The 21,397-nt window shown below is 33.5% G+C and overlaps 1 protein-coding gene across 1 annotated transcript in view; it reads right to left on the reverse strand.

The window, feature by feature from the left end:
• Nucleotides 1-6,580: 6,580 nt before the first annotated feature.
• The window catches only part of LOC144842385 (uncharacterized), a 31,109-nt gene continuing 16,292 nt past the window's right edge, over nt 6,581-21,397 (reverse strand). The window contains exons 17-23 of the mRNA XM_078698832.1: nt 21,132-21,348; nt 19,924-20,061; nt 19,312-19,470; nt 18,906-19,202; nt 18,112-18,435; nt 8,656-9,186; nt 6,581-8,123 (exon numbers count right to left, since the gene is read on the reverse strand). Of these exons, the coding sequence (XP_078554958.1) occupies nt 8,116-8,123; nt 8,656-9,186; nt 18,112-18,435; nt 18,906-19,202; nt 19,312-19,470; nt 19,924-20,061; nt 21,132-21,348 (1,674 nt within the window). The 3' untranslated portion in view covers nt 6,581-8,115. The remainder of the gene's footprint in view (nt 8,124-8,655; nt 9,187-18,111; nt 18,436-18,905; nt 19,203-19,311; nt 19,471-19,923; nt 20,062-21,131; nt 21,349-21,397) is intronic.

The raw sequence follows: 21,397 nt of genomic DNA on the forward strand, positions 1-21,397 counted from the left end.
CTTTAATTTCCAAACCAGGACCTGGTCGTATAGGAAGCATCGTCGCTATTTATGCCAATGGATTACTATTCGAATATGAAACGTGCTGAAAATATTGAAGTTCCACACCAGCTAAAAGTCATTTGGTATTATAGTTTTCTATACTGCAGAGTTCCAACTAATTGACGGTAAGCATAACCCTACTTTATTTATACCATATTTAATTATTTAAGGTGGTTCTAGCTAGTCTAGGCCTAGCTTCTAGGTGAAAAGGACGCTCTATTTGGGTTTTCACTTAATAAGAAGTTAAATAATGTGTTCAAAATCAAAAAATGCGTAAACCCTAAAGGAGCAACCAACTGTTCAATAATTGTCATTGTATATTTGACGTCATGTAATGGGGCTTACTTTTTAAGACCTACTTAAGAAAAATATACTGCTGTTTTAAGTTTTACAACAGTTGATAGATGGACAATGAACAATTTTCGGGCAATCTCGTTACTTACAATTTTTAGTAAACTTTTACATCGGTACTTAACAACCGCCTTTATAAGAATTGGGCTAATAATTATATTATTGTTACTGAAATGCAAGCTGGGTTCCGTAAATGAATCATGGCTAGATGGTCACATAAATTCCACTGAAATTGTCCCCAAAGAATAGGCCTATGCTGTTTTTAGAAAGGATCGCAATCGTCAAGGAGGTGGTGTTGTTGTTGCGTTACATGAGTTTTTCCGTGCGACACCATGTCTTAATTATTCCTGTCCCGGAATCGAGCTAATATGGTGTACAATTGAAAGCAAACACGGGAACATTTTTCCAGAGTGGACTTCTTCGAAAAGCTCCAGGAAGGTATCGATCAAGTGTTAGTGGACGCCCATTTGTGCAGTTTAATAATTATTGCAGGTGACCTTAACATTAATTTTAAATCTACTGGCACAATTTCAACGGAACAAAGAAATATGCAAAGCACAGTAGACGTCTTAAATCTATAAGGCAATGTGTTAACTTTTACACACATTACAATATGAATTCGCCTAATACAATTATCGATCATGTTTACTCTAGTAGTACTGACATGGTAGCTGATATTCAACCTCACCCAGGTGTCGGCAGTGATCTTGAAGGTCCTTCGTTAGAAGCTCTATGGGTAAACCCGGCACTGATACCTTTGTCATCGAGGATAATCGTGTCACCAACCCAAAGATCATAGCTGAGACCTTCAATAAAAGATTCTCAGCTAATTTTACTCATGACGACCCTGACCACCTTTTAAATAATTCTTGTATTTCGCATGCTGGCTACCCTAATTTCACTGATATCCAAACCACTGGTGCTGAGATATTATCTGTTATTAACAAACTAAAAACAGGTAAATCTCCTGGACCTGATCGAATAACCACAACTAAATTATTATTAAATTATGTAAAATATTTAATCTGGTCACAGCATTCTATCAACACTTTAGGGTGGATGCCATCAGGTCCAGGGGATGATGAATCACGAAGATTTTTAATATGCATTTTAACATCAGCAAGTGTAAAGTCCACATTGGTCAAAGGATTCCATGAAAAACAGAAGCCATGTTTGGAATATTACGTCATCTTCTACTGTAAAAACTTTTTGGAAGGCCTCGTTCATTATTTCACTTGCTTCCTGGTTGGTGAAGAAAAAGATCCATCCTGTTTTTTTAGTCTGGATACCCCTTCCTTAATTGAAGTTTGAATACGAACATAGCTATAAAATGCCCTCGGATTTCTCTTAGCATTTAGTGCGACATCCTTCTCGAAATTAGCTTTAGCCATTCTTACTGCCGAAGTAGCATCATTTCTGGCCTTACAGTAATATTTATGTCTTTTGTTAGACCTATGACGTCTGTAACGTTGCCATGCATCCTCCTTCATTTTAACTTTATTTAGTGCGAATTTTGTCATCCACTTCTGTTTACTTGGGCGGAGATTTGTGTTTACTATGTTTTTCGGAACACAATCAGAAATCAAAAAGTTAATTTTATTGTGAAAAATGTCCCACATTTCTTGGAGAGATTTGGTTTCAAACAAGCTTTCCCAATCAACATCAGCGAGTTGGGCATTCATTGTAGTCAAATCACCTTTAAAAAAATTAAATTTAGTATATTCTTCTGCGCTTAGATCAACAAAACAATCTAATACAAAATCAAAAATTATAACGGCATGGTCACTTTTCCCGACTGGAGCATCATAACGTAAAATATCAACATCAAGTTCATGTTTACTAAAAATTAAGTCAAGTAATGAAGGCTCGTCGTCTCCTCTTACACGTGTAAATTGTGTCACATGTTGCGTCAAGAACGATTCATTGACTACATCTAACAGTATATGCTGTTCACTCAATTCGCCGCGTCTAGTAGAAAGAGTATCCCAGTCTATATCTTTAATATTTAAAAAAAATCTGGTCAGTTTTGTATGAATTAATACAGCGTATCCCTGATCATCTGGTTGTATTCACTTCGAGAGCTAGGGCTACGGTAGACACAAGCGATAAGAGCAGATTTCTCTCCATATTTCAATAGACAAGTTATCACTTCTATATCAATCCAGACTTCGTCAATATTACAACTTCAGAAATAATATCCTTGCGCACCAGGATTAGGACGCCACCACCTCCATCACTTGGAATTCTATCTCTTCTATTAACTAAATAAATATTAGTATCAAAATAAGTAATTGTATCGTGACTCTCTTCCAACTTTGTCTCAGTAACAAAAATAAGATGGGGGTTTTCTTTCACAACCAATGAACTGAAAAGGTTTCTTTTGTTCGATAAACCATCTAAATTTGTATACAGGCATGGAAGATTTTTTAATTCGCTTGGTTTGGTTTTTACCGTTGGCCTGTCTGTATTTGACCCGGGTGATTTTCGTCTACTTTGATTTCCTTCAGTAACCTGCTTCTTATTAGGCCCTATCCATCGTTTTTCTTTTATCCCGCGACTTTCGAGCTCCCAGTTTTTTTGGTTCCTCATTTCTACGAGTTGTTTTCTAGCCTTTCTCTCCTTAAGGGTTCGATCAGGAAACATTGATACATTATGAAAGTCGGCAGATTTTTGTAGTTTATTTTTTTCCTGACCAGACAACAAACTAAGCTTGGTAGCTTCATCAGTAAGTACAACTTTAAGTAGTCTCGGTTTGGTAGAATTTGTATTTGGGTTATTATCATGAATCCTAAAAGCTGTATTAATATCAACATTACCAACACAGGCAACCAAAGCCATCCGTTTAACAGTTTCAATATCATCTGCTTTCTTTTCGTCTGATGTTAACTTATTTGATTCTTTAAGACCCTGAATAATAAGGTTCGGCTTACTCGCTTGTTGAGCATCGATTTCAATTTTAAAATCGTTTAGTTTTTCGTCAACAGCGGAATTAAACTCCTCACTATCTTTAAAATCAGTCTTCTCTTCTAACTGACATACACGCCTGAGTCCCTATTATTGGCGTAATCCCTCTTATCCAAAGTTATATAAGCAGGAAAGAGTTAATTTGTCAATCTGTCAAAGTATGTATTTGTATCGTTAAAAAGGAGAGAGTCAACCTTACTGTAATATATTGTGAAAAGAAAAAATAAAGGTAAAAGGATTTATATTTGTCCTCAAGCTTAACTGGAAACTGAGGAAATTCGGATTAGGCACTCCACGGACCCACGGCAGCCGACAGTGCAGCGCCTACCAGATCAGCACACCGGGAGACGATCCCCTACTTTTTTCGAATAGTGTACCAAGTTCTTTAACGTGCACTGTTAAGTACACGGGACCAACGGCTTTACATCCCATCCGAAGGACGAGGCAATGACAGTGAGGCATCTTGCCTAAGGATGTAATTAGCATGGTACAGATAACCTCGAACCCATGCCTATCACATGCTAGTCTGATATTACCATTACACCATCACTCTACAGTATATACATTAAAACATCATATCATCTTTTTTTACTCACCTACTCACTATCATCTAACTGATATAGAAAACAATAATTCTTTTCATTTTTTCGACATTGATATGCATCTTATTAGTCCTTTTTATTGTAATGTTGATGTGTTCTTCTCTCAATTATAATGATGGCGTTATTGAATAAATGTATTTAGTTGTCAAACTAACCGACTGCTTTATGCATTTTGGCAATAGGTCAGTTGCTGTTGGTATTTTGTCAACATCTGTTCGGATTGGAGCCATCCTATCACCATTTTTTATTTATTTTATTCATTTCGGCAATAAAAATAAAATAATAATTACAAAAACATAGAACCATATATCCTCCACCTGTCAAGTTATTGGGCACCACTTGCAATGTTAACATTCAGTGTATTAGCCATTTCATCTGGAGTACTTGTTTTACTTTTACCCGAAACTGCCAATAGAAAGTTACCAGATACAATGGATGAAGTCACACAACTTAAAATTTAACAGTTCGTTTACAAATGTTTCATAAGTTGCATTAAGAATATACTGGTATACCGCAGTCGTTGGTATATAATGGGTTCAATAAGATTTCTTATTTATTATCAGAGCACGTATTATGGTATGATTATTATGTGTAATTCTTAGGTGTGTGTAATTACAAAGTTAATATTTGCATCGCTTGTTGTCTGCGCATCTGCTAGAAAGCACATTTTACGTGGGTATGCCTTTGTGTGTGCGGTTCATCTACTTTCTAAGTTTAGATCATCGTTTAGACGTATGTTACAGGAATACGATAACTTTTGAATATCATCTTCTGAACAAAAATGCTACATCGTAAAATAGCTATTTAAACTAACCGCGATCGTACCTTGGGTGTATTTGTGCATAATCCGAAAGCGTAACACGTTTTAATGGCAATAATTGATAATGTGATAAAATTATCGTCAGCAGAATTAGTAGAGAAAGAAGCTATGACACAAACAACATTGATACCTTGAGAGACATCCGTAAAAAACGTGAACAGCAGTTCCAAACGATAATCTAGACTCATTAAAACCAATCGGGGTGTACCTGTACTTCTAGATATCCTATAGAATACTAGTATAACCTATTCCAAACAAATTAATGAAATCTTTATAATAGGTAACTAAACGCATTTCACCAATTGGTTGTATTTCACAAGATCTTAGTTTAGATTTATTGCGAACGTCCGGATAACATGAGAATAGGCCACGATTTGCCTTGGGCAAAATATATTATTAGAAAATGAAATTTCAAATAAACAATTAATGATTATTAAATTCAAATATATTTTAATGTATGAATGATCTTTTAGAACTGTAACATAGTCAAATATATTTAAGAGAAATGGGAAACATAATATTTGAAAAAAAAAACTCACAAAATCATTTATTTTATTAACCATCTTTAAAGATATATTGTCCCCAAAAACATAAAAAAATTAGATTAATTGAAATATTAATTAAAAAAAGACTTTGAATAGCCCATTTCGTAGTTGTAATAAAGTTAATCACTACCGTAAAAATGTTTTCAATTATAAAAAAACAAAATAAACAGTTAAATTCAATCTTTGACTGTTTATTTTGTCTTTTTTTTCAGGGAAATGTATACTTTGTTCAATCAAATTTTTGGTCATAATGAATAACTATTATGTGACATTAAAATGGTATATTCAACAAAAACATTTACAAAAATATTTTTCAGGGAGACAATATATCTTTAACGGGGATTACCCGTGCAGAAAAAAGAACTGATATTAAGGGGTCCTGTTAAGTCTTGAAATGTGCAATGTACAAACAACCACATTTGTACAAACATGGCACCCTCAAATATGCAAATTTGTTAACATTCATAATCACTAATATGTAAACATCACGCTGACAAAACAGAATATAAAGTGTGCCAAAACTTGTATAATAAAATCATTATTTAAAATAGTATCTCTGAATTTAAGTTTAAATAAATCTATGGAACTACAACCTCGGAGATCACTAGATAAAGAATTCAAATATTCGGCAGCCAGATAATCAAAATAAGGTTCAACAATTTTGGTTTTAGATACAGGGTTTGTTTTTATTTAACATTGTTAAACTAATTGCAATAAAGATCATATAAAGTATTGTACAGCGAATCTCACAAAATACTTACATTGTTAAATGTATTATTACTGGTCCTCAAGTTGAACTGGAAACTGAGGAAATTCGGATTAGGCCCTTCACGGACCCACGGCAGCCAGCAGTGCAGCGCCTATCAGATCAGCACACGAATAGTGTACGAAGTTCTTTAACTGTTAAGTATACGGGACCAACGTCTTTACATCCTATCCGAAGGACGAGGCAATGAGAGTACAGCATCTTGCCTAAGGATGCAATTAGTATGGTACAGAAAACCTCGAACTCCTATCACATGCTAGTCCGATATTACCATTACACCATCACTCTCCGGTATATACAGCACCCGCCGCTATTTCTAGACGGTCTCCCATCCAGAACGCAACCGGTCCCAACGTTGCTTAACTTCGGTGATCTGACGAGAACCAATGTTTCAACGCAGTATGGCCGTACTTAAAACAAATACATACAATTTCTTTTTTTATTCAAATGATTTATTATTAATAATTATTTAACTTAAATACATCCTGTTACCGTGTTTCAAATAAGATAGAAGATCCACATGATGCTCGCTATTCATTATGCTATACAATTTATTGTATTACTTTATACATTTTATTATACATAAAAAATAATATATTAAGTGTCGGATAATGCATTGTTCGAATCTAATGGTAGCCGAGAATTAGGTGATTTAATAATTGTAATAAAATGAGTATTCAAATAAGAAGAAAGTACAACCAACTTAATACATGATTAAAATAAAACACCGACTATTTAATCTAATTTACAGTAGATAGACAATAAAAAATTTACGACACAGTTAGATATATGATATTCAACCTTGATGGTTCCATGCGTCATGATATTCAGTAACTGTTTGTCAGTACTATGTCAAATTACTTATCAGAAAAAAAAGATAATTACTGTAGCGTAAGTCTTCATAGATAATAATAAAAACTAATGAAAATAAAATTTATGAATGAGTAAACATATATTTTATTTTTATTTAATTATGTACAGGTCGATATTAAACTGCCTTAGTAATTTGTTTGCATTTATGTCCTCTGCAGCATTGGAATGTCTATATTGTTAGTACTAAACATTTGATTACACAAAATATATTTTATCTAAATTATTTATAAAAACGTTTTCTTGAACTTGTATGCCAAAATGATATTGATTTTTGTAGCATTCACACAATTAAAATGCATTATAATATCAAAATACAATTACAACACATAAACATTGTAATAGAAACTTAAATGTTGTAATAAACATTATTTCATTTAAACTGGAATTAAGTATAGATTTTTTCCTAATAAAATTAATATTTTCAATTTTGTTCATCTTCAGTGGCCACATTCACCCAATACACAGTCTTTCACATAAGTCATGGATATTTCACTAAGTGGTATTCACTTAAATGTAGATAGCAGCAGTGTGATTAGTGAATATGGCCACTGAATTTGAATTTTTCTTTTATGATCATGATATATCAAACTCAGTAGTTTTGGCGATTGGCATTTCTCTCTGGCCTTTTACTTTGAAGCTTTTATTTGGTTTTGTAACACAATTTAACAACAGCATTGTTGTTTTATTTAGTCCCTTATCTTTTGATTTAAAAAAAAAAAAAAACAATCCAACATATCTCAAAATGTCTTCAATCAACATTATGATATATAAAATGGGATTTTAAAAGATTCAGAAATTTAAAAAAAGCAGTACCAATACATAAATCTGCCATTAAACGAAGAAATACTTATCTATAATTGGCATGGTAATATATTTGTATTTCATACTATAGGGCAACATAAAATGCATCTTCTGGTGTGTTTCCAAAGTATATACTATTTTGAAAATTTAAATATTCTACTGTATTTCATCTCACATGGTTTGGGGTTCTCGCATGATTGTCTTGCGCTGGAACCATTATTATCACCTTATTATCACGTTTCATTGTAAGAGCTTACTTGATTGTACACACACGCTTTTCTCACAAGGTAACTGCAGTCACTTAATTTTCACACACGGTAATTGACTCTCTTGATTGTCTCATCGTAAATCTCATTCAACTGAAATATAAAAAAGTTCAAACATTATGGTAATTGTAGATTAAGATAATGAATTTAGACAACATTCAAGATCTGAATACATTTTTAGCTGAAAAGACCTCTTAAGAAAATACATGTTACATAATATACAGTATAAGTGGATTTCCAAGAGCTTGTTTATAGAGAACCTCTTGCTATGCCTCAACATAATATTATCAGTTATTTTGAATAAATGTGCTGCTTGCACAGCATTTATTGTCAAATATATAACAAATCATGTAAAACTTGTTGTTGTACACATACAAAGCTCTTAAGATTAAATATAAACAAATCATAAAAAAACATGATAATGAAAAAACATTAAAAGATTCAAAAGCATACAGCCAAAAACGAAAATTCTATAATAAACATAAATAATTCAGGTGTGTGTATTGTATTGTTATCATTATATATATAAGCATACTGTAATTGTGTATGTAAGAAATCATATACATTGACTGAAGGAAGCATTTTTTTAAAAACATTCTTAAATTTAAATATACAAAATACATACCAGCTAATAATATTGCTTTTGGGATTGGTCCAAGAACTTCAGCAAATCTCTGTATTTCTGATTCTTCTACTAATTGTCTATTTTTCTCTAGGTGAAACACTACCTCCCATATGGTTGGTAAATGCCTTCTCAATGAATCCAATTCATAGTAAGAAATTACTACATTTAACCTATTTGGATCAAATTGTTGCAATGCCTTACACAATCGTTTTCTATATGGTGACAGTGTTTCCTCTTGAGCGTTTAGAACATTGTTGTGTACAACATACTGATTTATGAGATCTTCAGCAGCTCTGAACCTAGACACTTCAGCAATGTCTAACAAGAGGTTAATACTAGTAGGTGTGATATAACGTTGTTCATGGAGTTTGTTGAATAGAGAATTTGCTATGCAGTTTTGAAGGGCTAGGTGCTGTAAATCTATGTGTTCAAAGAGACAACATCTCAGCAAAAGAAGATTGTCACCAATATACAGTGAACCAAGATCATGTTTCAACTTTCTGAACTTTTCTTGCAAGGTACTGCTATTGACTGAAAAAAAAAAATGTTAAAAAAAAAATTATTTCTAATAATTAACGCTGTAAAACGATAATACATCTTTTCCCAACGTATTATGTAGAAGTAATTAAAGTTTGGTAAAATACTTTCTACTTGATACACCAATTCAAAAATGGCTGCTAACTTGGGCATGATTCTAACCAATTATAAAATGGTACTAGGTTTCTGTACTATTATGTCAAGAGTAGGCCAATCGATAACTTATACAGAGATTATTGTATAGTAAATCATATCAAGGTACCCGCCAGAAATAGTATATTCAGACAATAGAACACAAAATTGCTATTAATATTTTTGCTTTTCTAATACCTATAATCAATTCAAATTATAAAGACAATTTATTTTCAATCTTTTGTTTCAATAACCATGTATAAATCAATGGCACATTTGAATGAACACGAACAACCTTTTTAGTATTGATAACAAGTTTGTGACATATCAAATGAATCTAACCTGAAACTAGAATTTAATTCATCACTTTTACGAATTATAGGTGATCATTTTTATAATTTTACTAGCAATAGCATTTTTATAAGCAAAAGTACAATTACAAACAGTAAAGGATTTGTTTTATCAGTTATTGCATACTATTACTAAGGATAGTTGTGTAGAGATATGTTTTTTATTTCAAACATTAGTAATTAATAGTATTTCTGGTCATCTTTTAACCACATTTCCTATTAGAATGAATGTAAATATGCATATTTCGAACAATTTGATACCAAATAAGTTTCTACGACCAAAACTTACAGAGATATGAAGATGCCCTGGTATGTGGGTCAAAGGTCAGAAATGGCATTTCTGATCATTTTTAATAAAATGTCCCATTTGACTGAATATAAATGTAAACCTCCTAATCAATTTGAGCCCAAAATTACCTCGCTGTGACCAGTGGTTGTCGAGATTTAAGAGCATATTGGTGTTTGGTCTTATAACCTTTCCCCCTGACCTTTAGCCACATTTTCAAAATGTTAAACCAAGCCAAAAATGATGGTTTGACCCCCACTAAACCAATTTCTGAAGTCAAATTCTCTTGACCTCAAAGTGCATACGAATGTTGATCTAGCTACTAGAGTATATACTCATCATTCATTTATGAAATGCCTCTTCTGTTTTTTATGGTTTTCCGAGGTATATGGAAGATATTTTCCCGCAATGTAATCCAATTTTCATTTACAGACATTTCTTCAGTATTAATATTAATCTGTTTGGGTCAGTTTACTACGTCCATAATTTCCTTCTTAAACATGTAGATTTGTCTTGATTTTTCTTATTTTTGTGTTTACTGAGGTGTTTACTTCTGCAGCTGCTGCATGATGGTCGCTAATGTATTACATTTATTTATCTCATATTTTTACATATCCAAATGGAATCAAGGTAATACAAATACTTTTATAACATATTTTGTATACATAAGTTTGCAAATTTCATTAGTAAAATTGTTATTAGCATGATAGCATGACAACTTTAAGATCTAGTAAAAATATAGATAAGACCATGTCAGAAAAAGATACTAGCTAAGATATGGTTGACCAAGAAGAGGTTGACCAAGTTAATGAAATGTATGATAAAATGACTAGGGATATTGATTTGCCCGAAATACCAGGCGGTATGCCTAAAGATATGATGCTTGAATATTTCCGAATGAAGTTTGAGGCTGAAAACAAAAAGTTAGAATTACAGGCTAAAAACGAAAAGTTAGAATTACAGGCTAAAAACGAAAAGTTAGAATTACAGTACCAACAAGACCAATTAAGATTAGAAACATATATAGAGCAAAGAAAAATTGAATCACAAGAAAGAGTGAAAATGTTGGAATTAGAAAATAGGTCTAGCTACAGTAATGCTAGAAATGTAGTAGATGAAATGAAGGTAAAGGTTCCTACTTTGAAGGAATCAGATGATATTGATATATATTTTAGAACATTTGAACACTTGGCAGAAGTCACAGGTTGGGATAAGAATACGTGGGCCGCTAGGTTAGCGCCGAACTGTCTGGTAAAACTAGGACAGCCTATGCATCCTTAACCGTACAAGAATGTGTAGATTATGATACCTTAAAGAAGGCAATCTTTAAAATGTATGATGTGTCCGCAGAGACCTACAGACTTAAATTTAGAAATTCAAACAGAGTTAAAGATATGTCCATCAGGGAGTGGCTGAATGAGCTCTCCCATTATTTAAAATGTTGGATGAAATGTGCTAACGTAAAAGAAGATGATGCTGCAGGCATTATTGGAATGATTGTAATGGAACAGGAACTTGATAAAATGCCTGAAGATCTAAGGCTTTATCTTAGAGATAAACAAGTAAATAAGAGCTATGATATGGCTATGATAGCCGATGGTTATATAGCTAATAGAGGTGGACGTGGCTATTGGGAATTCCGTAAATTCTGAAAATAAGTCTACGTATTATAAGGGCCAAGAAAATAGTAAACCTAAGAATAGTACTCAGAATAACCCTGGAGCTAGGCAGCAAGGATACAATAGGTATCGCGGAAGGGGAGACAAATTCTACAACAATGGTAGAAATTTCCAACAGAGAGAACCTTCGAATGAATGGATTAATGGCTTCTGCTTTAATTGTAAGGAGAAGGGACATAAAATTGGGGATTGTCCTAATATGGTAGCAAAAGGAAAGACTAGTGACGCTAAGAAGGGCCCTAATGTGAAAGATGGCTTAAGATGTGAAGGAATAAAATCAGATAGACTCCAAGTAGTTATGGATAGTGTAGAAAATAAAATGGAGAAGTGTACACTGCCAGGAAAATTAGATGGGCATGATATAATTACTGTATGCTTAGAGACTCGGGATGTACCCAGTCAGCTGTTAGGGAAAGTCTAGTGCCTACTAAATGTTACGTGCCAGGAAAATGGGTTACGTTAAGAGGTATAGGAGGCGATATTACCGTCCCTTTAGCTGAGGTAGCTATAGAAAGTAAGATAGTAACTATATAGAAGATCCGCCTAAAGAAATTAATGTACAATTGTTGAAAACAGTAGTAAATGACAACAAAGTAAATAAAACTTAAGTGTTTAGATGATTTGAATGGAACAGAAATGAATAATTTGTTTGACGAAAATGAGGATAAAGATAAAGATAAAGATAAAACAGTCAAACATAAAACTTATGAACAACAGCACAAGCTGAACCTAACCAAACAAGAACTGATCAAATTGCAAACTAATGATGTGTTTGATAGGGTAGTCCATATAGAAGAAATAGGTCAGCATAGGGTATGTTTCTTTATGAGACAAGGTATATTGATGAGAAAATGGAGTAGTATTAAAGATAAGAATAACCAAGTGGAACAGATTGTATTACCAACTCAGTGTAGACAGGGTGTATTACACTTAGGTCATAATGTGCCATTTGCAGGTCACATGGGTGTTGAGAAAACTAAAAGTAGGGTACTGAACCAATTCTATTGGCCAGGTATATTTAAAGATGTGGTAGTCTATTGTAATGTCTGTAAGGAATGCCAAAAGGTAGATAAGGGTAAAAGTAAAAGGAAACATACTTTGATACCATTACCGATGATAAGTACACCATTTAAACGTATAGCGATAGACATTGTTGGACCCTTATCTAGAACAAGCCGTAATAACAAATATATGCTTATTATAATTGATTATGCTACGAGATATCCGGATGCAATCCTGTTACCCAATGTTAGAGCTGATACAATAGCCAGGGCTGTAATAGAAGTATTTACTAGAGTAGAATTACCTGAAGAGATTGTACATGATCAGGGAACTAATTTCATGTCTTCAATTATGCAATCTATATGTATATGTTGGGAATTAATCAATTAAAGACTACAGTGTACCACCACCAAAGCAATGGGCTTGTTGAAAGATTTCACGGTACATTGAAGAATATGATAAGGACACTTACAGTTAAGCAAAGACAACAATTGAGATGACTACATACCCCCCTTTCTGTTTGCATACAGAGAAGTTCCTAGTAAAGCGACGGGCCATTCATCTTTTAAATTGCTTTATGGTAGAGAGGTGAGGGGACCCTTAAGTTTACTCAAAAGTAATTGGGTAGAGGAAAAAGAAACATCTACTGATGTTATCAAATACATGTTAGACATAAGAGAAAAAATGGAGGAATTAATGAAAGATGCTAATGTAAACAAACTTGAACAACAATAAATTATGTCCCACAGAATGCTATTGATAGAGAATTTGGAGAAGGGGACAAAGTGTTGATATTCCTTCCAGTAGGAAATAGTAAATTAATTAGACAGTAAGTGGCAAGGCCCCTTCACTGTTACTAAAAAGGTCAATGAGGTAAACTATGACATATACATAGGAGGTAGAAGAAATGAAAAACAAATTCTACATGTTAATATGTTAAAGAGATGGTATGATAAAGTAGAAATAAGTAAAGATGGTTATTATGTAGTGACAAATGTCCAGTCAATAGAAGAAGTAAACAGTCCATGACAATGAGTTAGATAGTGAAATAGACATGGGATTGTCTTATCATCAATCGCAAACATGGAGAGATGTTAACGTTAGTAATAACTTAAATGATACACAAACTAAACACTTAACAGAATTGTTAAAGTACCATTAGAATGTATTATCGGATGTACCAGGTAGAACTCACTTAGTGACACATGAAATTAAGACTATATGGTGAAATACCTATAAGGCATAGGGCATATAGAACGCCCCAACTATTCCATTTTCAAGGCTTTCAAGGTCACACGTCCGCTTTCCATGGAAAGCAAAAGGAATATGAAGACGATGTCATGCGTGAAAGACGTTTGTACGGCCCGCTACGGCGCCTGGACTATTCCATTTTCCTTTCGAGGGGTGTCCATATTGGGAATAATGGCATAGCGTCAGGAGCGGGCACCACAGGTTGTTCCTGGTGCTGGGGTTGTGCTGGAGGCTGCGGTAGCTGTCGTTGTTGCTGTTGTCCTTCCATTTTAAGTTAAATTCGGTATAAGAAAGTCGAGGGTCACCACTTTAGTAATTGTCGGCGCAACGGTAAAATAAAACAACTACTAAATGTATACAGTAAACTATGCAATTTATTCCAAGTGAATCAAGTGAGGATTCTCAATAAATAGATAAAATATACAATATACAATATTTGATAAGACAATGTAATAAACGATGTAGCTAAGATGCTAAGAAAAGAGTGTTAATAATGTGGTCAGTGCATGGTAATATTGGGCTTGGCCCATCTTATCTGACCAATTAGGATTAAGAGAATTAATGTGGTTTTCTGTTAGAGTCATTAACATTCTTAAAATCCATTAGCTAGAAAAGTGAAGGTAACAGGAAGGTAACCTGTCAATGTGAGGTTAAATAAAGAGATATATAGTGGATGTATAAAGAATCAAATTAAAAGTAAATGTTGAATTGTTTAAAAGCTATGTGGTAGGTCTGCTACAAGTCTATGTAGGGATCTACGGTAGAATTGTAAACTTACTTTAAGATTTTTTTTACTGATTTTTGCATTTTGACACAAATTTAAATGGTTAGTTTACTTGACACACGATTTGTCACTGCTACGTCACAGGTCATAGACTTAGTGGTGATCTCCGGAGACCATTCAAGACGTTGAAAAACCCTAGATATACCCCATTCACACCAACCTAGCAACACCAGGGTCTATAAAATAAAATTCTAGATACCGCCCTCTATTTTGTTTGTTTACATAGCGACGATCATTAGAATCATTTTAAAATTGATAATAATTTCAATTTAATAATTATTTTCAAAATTCTCAGAGACCAAAATTACCTTGCCTGTGGCCAGTGGTTGTCAAGATTTAAGGACCTATTTTTGTTTGGTCTTATAACCTTTCACCATGACCTTTTGTCCTTTCGCCATGTTTTCTAAATGTGTAACCAAGCCAAAATTAATTGTTTGATTACCCTAAACCAATTTCTGAAGTCAAAAGTGCATAAGAAAGTACAGTATGGCTACTAAAGTAATAACAATTAGATTTACATAAAATATCGTATATTCAAATATATAATAAATAGAGAAAAAAGGGGATTTATAGGGAGACGTCATGGTAATACAGTAAATTAGTAATGTGAAGGTGAATACATCAGTGTGCAATAGAGCATACTGTATTGTTCTTTGTTATACCTTTATGCAAATTAGCTATATCAAACATTGCACAGGTTGTTGTGCCTGGCATTCGACAATTGAGCTTCGTGCTGGGTGTAGCCAATACAACAAATAAATGGAAGCTTCGGCGACATCAAACAATTTTTGTGGTGATGCGTTTAATTTATGTGTTTGTCGACCAGTCAATTCAGTTTATTATAGTATAGCCTACGTTTTTTTTGAAACAAAAATGGTAGCAGAGCGAGGTTCATAAAACAAAACAAGTGGAATTTGGTTATCGGAATTTGTGTTATATCTGGAGACTGTTTGAAAACGCATCGTAATGGAGGAAAGGAAGGCTGCAGTGTTGCAGAAACAAAAAAGGTCATTTGACGAGAACATTAAATATCATTAAGGTACTGTCGCAAGAAGATGAATTGAAGAAATAACAAGGCTGCTCAAGAAATCCGAAACACAGGTGGCAGAACTGGAGGACATTCATGAAGCATTTGTAGCATTAATAGAAAGTGACGAAGAATTTGCGGACGCCGAAAAATGGATGGAGGATTGTCAGGTAGAGCAGTTGAAAGTAGTGAAAAGTGCCCGACGGAAGTTGGAACTGACGAAGAATGAAAATGCCGAAACCGTGGACAAGAAACCAGACCGCTCAGATGTTAATGGTAATATGGACACTAAAAGTAACTTTGACAAATCTAGTATTAATGCTATTAGTGTACTTAAATTATCGTTTGAATTTCCTAAATCTACAATACCAGAGTTTAGGGGTGATTCTGGAGAGTATTGGTATTTCATTTCTAATTTTGAAACTAAAATATAGCATCCAAACTCAGAGATAATGCAACAAAGTTACAGTATCTCGTACAGTTTTTTTTTTACGTTATGTTTTAAATGCCTGGGAAATCATAAGGCAAAAGATTGTAATAGACAAATGGTATGCAATATAGAAGGTTGTGAAAGTGACCATAATCGGTTGTTACACAAAACTAACACAAAACTAAAAGTATGAATACCGTATCTGAAAGCAACGATAAGGATAACCACAGGGAAGGTGGGTCAAGTAGCAGTGATAGTCTTGATAACTCCATTAAATGTGGGTCTTTTGTGGGAAAGCTAAGGTAGACGAGAGTGCCAGTAGCACAGATAGTCCAAAAGTTAAATCAAAATTAGAGGATAATTATATGATTCAAGACAACAATGTGTCTCTTAGAATGGTGCTTCCCAAACATACATAAATAGTGAGGTATGTAATGAACTGGGACTAAGTGGCCCTATTGAAGAGGTAATGGTGGGAACGACAACGTTTAGTACACAAAATGTTAAATTTGAAATATCGCCAATAAATAATAAAAGTATTAAATATAAAAACTTAATGCATTGATGACTGATAATGTGACTGGCAATTTAAAGCCAAAACCCTGGAATAGAATTGGAAATGATTGGGAACATTTAAAAGATATTGAATTTCCAGAAGTTGACAGAAATAGAAATCATGTTGATATGTTGATAGGGACTGATAAAGTAGACTTTCATAGAGTATTAGAAGAAAGATGGGGAAGACCGGGGGAGCCCATTGCTAGACTTAAACCATTAGGTTGGACATGCGTAGGGTTAACAACTAAAGCACATAGGCACAATAAGAACACATCGTTTCATGTTCATACATATCATTCTTTTCATGGTTGTAATAAGCACGCCAATAGTACTGTATATTAAGGAAGTTTTGGGAAATGGGAATAGTTTATGACCAAAAACATTGAAAATACTAGGTATAAAGTTAGAATTCCCTGGAACGAGAATAAATGTCAATTGCCTTTAAATAATTTTAGATCTGCAAAACAGAGACTCAAAAATGTAGAGAAGTAACTTTTAAATAACCATGAGCTAGGGCAGACATACAAGAAAGTTATTGACGCACATCTAGACAAAGGATATATAAGGAAAGTAGACTACCACTCCAAGGGTCCTGGGTTCAAGTCCTGTCACATCTCAGGATTTTTTCCAAGGACAAAATTACCATTCACTCACAAAGACTTGTAATAAGACTTTGTTTATGTCAAGCATCTTGTGTATATGTTTGTCTTGTGAACCTCTGAGGGTCCCTAATGATCAGCAATTGCTGGATGGATCACCCTCATTAAATATGGTAAAAAAAAAATAAACAACAAACAAACACCTACACAACAATGGTTTTTACCACATTTTCCTGTCGTAAAAATGGACAGGGAAACTACCAAAGTTCGTATAGTATACGATGCAGCAGCTAAATTCAAGGGTTTTAGTTTAAATGACGCAATAAGCCCTGGGCCAAGGCCAGCTTAGGCTTCTAGGTCCTTACCCAACAAGCTTAACTATCCAACTGACAGCCACAGCCCAAGCAAGCTATGCCCTCATTAGCATAACCCATGGTTGGTCACCTGTCCACTTGACACCCTTCAGTGAACACAAGCACAGTATACCTAGCTTGGATTTGGCACTTACACTATCCTTCTTAAAGGTGGCAATCCCGTTCACAAGACAAACATATACACAAGATGCTCTACATAAACAAAGTCTTATTACAAATCTTTGCGAGTGGAGTTGTATTTGTCATTAGAAAAAATCCTGACATATGACAGAACTTGAACCCAGTACCCATGGATTGGTAGCCAAATTTGTAGCAAGCTTAATAACGTTTAAACATTTCTTGTTTATCAAATGATTGCTGATGACATTAAAAAGTCAAAAAGTGATTATTTCTACAGTAGTATCAGGTATACAAATAATATTTTTTTATATAACAATCATTACCCACCTTGTCCTGATTGGTCTGTAAACACTGCAACTTCTAAACTGACGTCTTCTTTGTATCCATACCTTGTACACAGGCTATCAGCTAAATCAACACATCCTTGTTGTTTTAAAGCCTTGATCATTGTAGGTAGTTGATGTGGTTCTGCATGTTGCCAGCTATTTCTCCATTGAACCAAAACTTCCATCATGGCATCTTCTACATGTTTGTTTTTGCCTGCAATTTTACCAACGTTTTCCCATTTGATTCCAAGTCGCACTGCTAGTCTTCTCCAACTTTCACCTAAATTGTCACAGATGAATAGGAGATCTTGGTCATCAAAACAAGCTGTGAAATAAGAAAAATAATATCAAGATAATGCTTTCTTAAAATTAATATATTATTGATTAATTATATCATAAAGGAAATTTATTACAAAATAAAAATTTTATAGACATTCTATTTTTATTGCCGGTAAGAATGATTTTTTTCCTAGGTTAAGGTAGAAATCATAATAATCCATGAGCCTACAGTAATTATTAATTATTTTCCATAAAGAACTATAAGATAGCTGCCCTTCCTACATATTATAATTAAGCACTCTAATCCTCTAAAAAATCAAGGATTTTCATATGTTTCAAACCCAGGGATTTCAGTTTTATAGATAGCAGAAAACCATTGCTGTATGCTTATATAGAAGCACTTAAAATGTCCCAATTAATGGCATAATCAACTTCATGAATTATTCAGGATTTCTGAAAATTATAGGAAAAAGTAATGATGCAAGCATTCGGGCTATGCATATGAATGCAATATACCTGAATGTTTGATAATCTCTGGCAGGTCATCCTTAATGTATTTCTCAAACTGCTTAGCAAGATCATTACGACCATGTTGTGTTAGTGCAGTGCACAATACTTGTTGCTGATTAAGGTCACTACCAATGTTGCTTCTCCAATGTTCTATCATCTTTGCTGTAGCTTTATCTGTCTGCTTTTCATTATCAAAAATAGTATTCACTTTAGACCATGTAAGCCCCAAACGAACACCAAATCGTCTGCAGGAAAGATCCATCTCTTTGGACACTTTATCAATAGTTAGGTCATCCACATAGTCTATATCAAAAAGCAAAATCATAAAATCAATTTTAATCCTATTAAAAAAGTATGTTAAACATAATCATTATTTTATCCTAATTGATACCTTTGTTATCCTAATTGATACCTTTGTTATCCTTGACATCTGACATCCTCCTTAGTTTACTAGATCCCTTAACTTTTGATTTTAAAGATGTTTTATGAGCCTCAGCAACGGTATCGGTATCGTCAGTATCAGATTCTGGATCTATGTCCTTCTGTCTACCAGCTTCCTTTAAGGGAGAAGCTAAAACGACAATAAAATGGTCAAATATAAAGCGTAGACAAGCTTCTTATTTCACTAGGTCATTTAATATGGAATGTAAATGGCGGTTTTTTTAAAAACAAATCTAGGCCTAGACAAGATGCCGTATTATGAACATTTTCTGCCATAGGTCGAGACTAAAGAAAAAAGGTACATCTAAGTTTTGTGGCCTAATTTAATAGTAAACTAAATTAGTGTTTCTATATCTTTTATTATTTTTAGAATCACAAACCTTCTACTGACATCGATCACAACAATACTGATGGTGGCTGTTTTTTTTAAATATTTAACATTTGTTGATATATGTTCGTGAGTTACTAATTTCATGGTAAGGTCCCAATCACGATATATTAATTATTAATAAAACACTTTTAATGTAGTAGTTATTTAAAATAAATGAACCAGATTGGCAATTAGTCAGGAATAAATCTTTACCTTTGTTATCTTTCTTGGGGGAAAAGAATGTCTTTACTCTACGAGTAAAAGTAAGTCTTGAAGTAGAAGCTTGTGCCTCACTGTCGTCATCAATGTCTACACCCATGCTTTGCTTTGTATGAGCTCTCAATTTAAAAGCTAAATATAAATTAGTAACAAACATTTTTAAATGTACATTTAAAAAAAATCATCTACAATAATATTTGATAATTATGTAATTCTGTGGATTATTACATTTTTTATTTCTAATGATGATTTATTAAATCATATCATCTAAAAGGTGTTTTCAGTCATTTATGGTTTGTATATAATTGTTAAAAGATTATAATTTTTATTTAACTCTTTATAATGCAACAATATACAAAATTAATATTCATGTTAGATATACAACTGGTAGATTTAAACATTAAATAGTTAAATATTGGTGATTATGCACTGATTTAAGGTTAGGTCAACTATTGGTGGGTTGATCATTAGTTAGCAAAGTATTTATGAGTATGAACTAATTTAAGGTTAGGCCAACTATTGGTGGGTTAATCATCATTAGTTAGCCAACTATTGGTGAGTATGAACTAATTTAAGGTTAGGTCAACTATTGGTTGGTTGACCATTAGTTAGCCAACTCACATTGGTGAGTATGAACTAGTTAAGGTTAGGCTAACTATTGGTGGGTTGATCATTAGTTAGCCAACTCACATTGGTGAGTATGAACTATTTAAGATTAGGCCAACTATTGGTGGGTTGATCATTAGTTAGCCAACTCACATTGGTGAGTATAAACTAATTTAAGGTTAGGCCAACAATTAGGGGGTTGATCATTAGTTAGCAAACTATTGGTGAGTATGAACTAATTTAAGGTTAGATCAACTATTGGTGGGTGGGTTGATTATTAGTTAGCCAACTCACATTGGTGAGTATGAACTAATTTAAGAGGGCAACTATTGGTGGATTGAATGTTAGTTTGCCTAAGAATAAGACTTAGAACTAAACTCAGTGATGTTTACACCCTTGGTTTCTTTCAGGAGGTTGCAGTCTTGTCAAAGACAGCATCAGGATGCAACCATAGTTTTACATGAATGATGCAAATATAATTGTTAAATTTCAACCTCATATCTGGATTGAAGTAAAGAGGCGTATTTCCTATACTTCTACTTCATCCTATTTTTTTAAACAGTGAGACAATTATACATGATTGATGATTGATCTACCTTTTAGTACATTGTCTCCAAACAGTTTACGGTAACGTTTCACTTCCATTCCTCTGCTTCCACATGGCAACACATCTTGGTTAAATTTGCGTACAACATGCATATGAGTATGTTCACCTTTTGAAGCACACACACAAGGGATGTACATCTTTACTTCAAAACCATGTGCACTCTTCTCACTCAAAACATGCAATTCTTTTTCAAGGAAAGTAAGTACCTAGAAAATAGAATAGTCTAATTTGATGATGAAAATGAAAATTGCTAAA

This window comes from Antedon bifida, chromosome 5 (genome assembly GCF_963402885.1).
Source record: "Antedon bifida chromosome 5, ecAntBifi1.1, whole genome shotgun sequence".
NCBI classification, from domain to species: Eukaryota; Metazoa; Echinodermata; class Crinoidea; order Comatulida; family Antedonidae; genus Antedon; species Antedon bifida.